We start from the raw sequence: 4,465 nt of genomic DNA, 5'->3' as shown, positions 1-4,465 counted from the left end.
TGTCCGTGCGGATGAGGGCGGAGCTGGTGGCTTTGCTCTGCTCTGCCCCCGGCTCAAGCAGCGCTGGCGCTTTGTCACAGCCCAGGCAGGTGAGGAGGCACCGCTGTGGGTTGGGTTCTTGGTTCTGGTGCCTCTGGCAGCCCCACTAACGGAGGTGTTTTGGGTGCAGGGGATCTCTATGCTGTTTTAGACCTTGCCAAAGTTGCTGACTCCCTGCTGTTCATCCTGGACCCTGTGGATGGCTGGGACAGTGCAGGGGAGCACTGCCTCTCCTGCCTCTTCGCACAGGGGCTCCCCAGTTATGGTGAGAAATGTTTCGAGTTTCTGAGGGTGCTTCGTGGAGATTGAGTGTCACAGTAAATAAATTTCAGGGCTCTGCCACCTTCAGTGAAAATAATATTTTTCTTACGCTGAGGTGGAAATTCTTTCGGTTTATGGCCATTGCTCCTTGTCCTGTTGGGCACCACAGAAACCAGTGAAACTGCCTTTGTACCTGTGGTGCAGATCTGGCCATTTGGGCTGCTGACATCCAAATATTTGCCTGTGTTTGGTAAAAAGAACAGCAGAAGGTTTAGGATCTGATCCAAGCTCTGTTCTCTGCTCGCCAGCTCTGGCTGTCCCGGGAGGCACTGACCTGCCCCCTAAGAAGAGGATAGATGCCAGGAAGAAACTCTCCAAGTGCATTGAGAAGCGTTTTCCTGAGGCCAAGCTGTTCCCACTGAACACAGAGCAGGAATCCTCGCTGCTCCTGAGGCACCTGAGCTCCCAGAAGCAGAGGCACCTGGCCTTTCGTGCCCGCCGCGCTCACCTGCTGGCCCGTGCTGCTGAGTTTGTGCCCAGCCAGGACAGTGACCTGGTGGGGACCCTGAAGGTGTCTGGCTTTGTCCGGGGACAGCCCCTCCACGTGAACAGCCTGGTGCACATCGTGGGGCACGGGGACTTCCAGCTGAGCCAGGTGGATGCTCCCCCTGACCCGCTGTGTTTGAACCCACGCGTGGTTAAAGGACAGAAGAGGAGTCAGCAGGACATGGAGGTTCAGGTGTGTGGGGTGAGGGCTTTGTCAGTCCTTTTAGAACACAAGGTTTCTAAAATTTCATTGGGGAAAATACACCTGTGGGAAATATATGTGGGTGGGGAGAGGGGAAAGGGAGTTTTGTCTGTGCTCTGGTGCTGGGCTGAGGTTCTGTGCCTGCAGGGTGTAATGGAAGTTATGTCACAACATCATGAAGGGAGTTTCACCTGAGACTCACTGCAAGCTTCAGTTGGGTGTGTTCAGACCTAGAAGCTCTGCCTTTCCCCTTCAGGATGACTCTGGAAATGGTGCTGTTGAGATGGAGGAAGATGTCAAGGTGCTGATGAAGGCAGACCCAAGCAAGCAGGAGTCTCTGCAGTCAGAAGTGGTTCCCGATCCCATGGAAGGGGAGCAGACATGGCCCACTGAAGAAGAGCTGCAGGAAGCAGAAGGTGAGCAGAAGCAATAGCTCTGTATTTCTTCCCTGTCCCTCTTAGGAGGGTTGTTAGAAACTTCTGTCACCAGGGTGGCTGTGAAGAAACAGCTGGGATGGCTTCTATCCCCAGTCCCATCAGGTGGTTTGCCTGGCAAGTTAGCAGGTTTTGGCTGTCCTGACAAATTCTGTGCTGCAAAAAAAAAAAAGCAATTCTAGTCTAGATCTGGTTTTGGCTGTCCTGGTGTAAATAGTGCTGAGGGGAAGGAGAACTGTTCCTGTACTAACACCTGGTGGGAATCCTACAGATTCTCTGAAGGCAAACAGGAGGGTGGTGAAGGTCCCCAAAGGCACATCCAAGTACCAGGCTGCCTGGATTGTGGATGATGGAGAAGAAGGCAGTGAGAAAGATGATGATGATGATGAAGATGACAACATGGATGATGATCTGATGGAAGAGGCAATTTCTCAGGTACCTCCAAGAGCTGATAGTACAGGTGATCTCCAGGCCATTATTGCATGTTTTAGGAAGATTCTGTCCTTCCAGCTTGCTTTGTCTATGCAAGGGCATGGTGCAGAGCCAGGACTGGCCTGGATCTCCACTGTTAAATCCCTGCATGTATCACGTTCCTTCTTTGGCCTGTTAGACCCCAAAATGATTGGCTGGGGTCCCAAATCCCACAATGTGAGCACACCCAGGGTGCCAGTGCTGCATGCACAGCTCTGTGTGCTCACAGGCTCTGTGCTGCCCTGTGCCAGGAGGGGGAGAGCAGTGAGGAGGAGGAGGAGGCTGGGGAGGAGGAGAGCGAGACCATGACCGTGCCCGAGTGCCTGCGGGATGAGCAGTACGACGAGAAGATGGAGGAGGATGAGCAGATGCTGGAGAGATACAAGCAGGAGAGAATGGATGAGATGTTTCCAGATGAGATGGACACGCCACGGGATGTGCCTGCCAGAGTCAGGTAAGAAATGGGATGCTTTGCTGGGAGAGGAGCTGAAGGTGCCTCTTTCATTTGGTGAGGAAGCCTGTGATGTCTTAGCCGTGGTGTCTGAACCTGGCTGAAGAACTCTTGTGAAGACTCTCTTTGGCTCTGAGGCTTCCATAGCATTGGCAGGGAGAGCTGGGTCCTGACCTGAGAGAGAGAGGAGGATGTCCCTGAGGCAAGGACAGCTTCTTTGGGGATTTGGTTGCTGGTTTTAGCTCTCTTTGCACTGGCATCTTTCCTGAGGGCTAATGTTTGCTTTGCACCCTTTGTCCTCCCTGAGGGTGTGAGACCCTGCAGACCACAGCTGGTGGTGAAGGGTGGGATTCACCTCAGTTGGTGAAGTAATTTGTCTTTCCTGCTCTCTGTTCTCAAGGTTCCAGAAGTACAGGGGGCTCAAAAGCTTCCGGACTTCTCCTTGGGACCCCAAAGAGAATCTTCCAAGGGATTATGCCAGGATCTTCCAGTTCCAGGACTTCTCCCGAACCAGGAAGAACCTCTTCAGGCAAATAGAGAAGGAGGAGACTGAGGGAGCTTCGGTAATTCCCTTTTGCTCATCCCTTTCCCTGTTGTGTTCCTTTGCTCCCAGTAGGAGTGACTCATCAGGGAGGTGGTTGGGTGGATCTTTCAGCCAGCTGGTTCTTAGCATGAAGCCCTAAGTTCAAACAGTTTTCTCCTGGATTTCTTCACTAATCCAGGCACATCTTCTGACAATTTTTTTTTGTTGTTGAGGGGAGTGTTCACAACTGCTCCTGTCTTGGCAGGTGGGCTGGTACGTTACACTTCACGTCTGCAATGTCCCTGTCTCGGTGATGGAGAGCTTCAAGGAGGGGAAACCCTTGGTGCTGTTCTCACTGCTTCCCCATGAACAAAAGGTGAACACAAGGGATATACCTCAGAAGGATGTGCAGCTCCCTGTTCCTTCAGGCTGCATGGCCTGGGGAAGGTCTGGCTGCAGAGGGTTTGGGCTGAAATCTCCCCACATTGCTCCTGTTTCAGAGCAGGTTGGAGCACACAGAAACTTCTGGGGGGGTTTAGGAGAAAGTGTCTGAGTTTGGCACTGGTGACCAGTGACCTTTTGGGACCCCATTTTTCAGGACATTCATCTCTGTTGTTTTCTGCTGCCCAGCAGCCCTGCCAGCAGCCCCTGACTGTGCTGCCTCTTGCAGATGTCCGTGTTGAACTTCCTGGTGCGTCGGCATCCGGGCAACAGCGAGCCAGTGAGGGCCAAGGAGGAGCTGATCTTCCACTGCGGGTTCAGGCGCTTCCGAGCATCCCCCCTGTTCTCCCAGCACACCTCAGGTTTGCCAGGGACTGGGTACAGCAGGAGTGGGGTTGGGAATTCTGGAGCAGGAAGCCTGTGATGTCTTAGCCGTGGTGTCTGAACCTGGCTGAAGGATTCTTGTGAAGACTCAATCCTAGGCTCTGAGGCTTCCAGGGCAGGCACTAAATCATGGGGAGTAGAATGGCTTGGGAAAGGTGGTTCACTCATCCAGGTAAGGCCCAGGTTCCATGCCAAAGGATCACCTTCATTCCCAGATACTCAGTGCCAGCAGAGCAGGGGTGTTTGTGGAATAGGGAACAATGAGCTCTGGGGTTTCCCACAGCTCTGTGGGCTGCTCTTGGCCTGAACTTTATCATTGCTGTTCTATCCTAGCTGATAAGCACAAGCTGGAACGTTTCCTGCGCCCAGATGCTGCCCTGGTGGTGACTGTCTATGCTCCCATCACTTTCCCTCCTGCCTCAGTGCTGCTTTTCAAACAGAGAAGTAATGGTGAGTTGATAAATGCTGAGGAGGTGATGTCTGGGAAACAAACCGTCTCCATACCCTGCTTATAAGTGCATCTCTCCAGAAAGCATGACTTGAAAAAGCTGTTCCCTTCCTGCTGTTTGAGATGAGCTCCTCTCCATCCCTGTTGTCACTTGTCTGTCCCTGCTGTGGGGTTGCTCTGGGCCTGCAGCCCTTTGGGGAAGGGGTTTGTGGTGGGGAGGGGGTGATGGAGGCACCTGCCCTGGTGAAATAGTGACTCTGCCTGG

General features: G+C 53.1%; 1 protein-coding gene and 2 non-coding genes across 3 annotated transcripts in view; all 3 read left to right on the top strand.

The window, feature by feature from the left end:
- Position 1: 1 nt before the first annotated feature.
- Positions 2-4,465, top strand: part of TSR1 (TSR1 ribosome maturation factor) — a gene marked incomplete at its 5' end in the record, with an annotated part of 5,234 nt that continues 770 nt past the window's right edge. The window contains 11 exon segments of the mRNA XM_031060619.1: positions 2-89; positions 170-304; positions 609-1,039; positions 1,305-1,464; positions 1,754-1,917; positions 2,205-2,407; positions 2,805-2,967; positions 3,193-3,303; positions 3,598-3,730; positions 4,086-4,202; positions 4,460-4,465. The exon segment at positions 4,460-4,465 is cut by the window's right edge and continues 135 nt beyond it. Coding sequence (XP_030916479.1) covers positions 2-89; positions 170-304; positions 609-1,039; positions 1,305-1,464; positions 1,754-1,917; positions 2,205-2,407; positions 2,805-2,967; positions 3,193-3,303; positions 3,598-3,730; positions 4,086-4,202; positions 4,460-4,465 — 1,711 coding nt within the window.
- Positions 2,463-2,553, top strand: LOC115948389. The gene has a single exon (XR_004082210.1). It is a non-coding gene; the product is annotated as a small nucleolar RNA SNORD91 family (small nucleolar RNA).
- On the top strand, positions 3,778-3,870 carry LOC115948390. The gene has a single exon (XR_004082211.1). It is a non-coding gene; the product is annotated as a small nucleolar RNA SNORD91 family (small nucleolar RNA).

Source organism: Geospiza fortis, unplaced genomic scaffold (genome assembly GCF_000277835.1).
Source record: "Geospiza fortis unplaced genomic scaffold, GeoFor_1.0 scaffold425, whole genome shotgun sequence".
Classification (NCBI taxonomy): domain Eukaryota; kingdom Metazoa; phylum Chordata; class Aves; order Passeriformes; family Thraupidae; genus Geospiza; species Geospiza fortis.
Note: the sequence above shows the minus strand (reverse complement) of the source record. Positions and strands in the feature narration are given on the sequence as shown.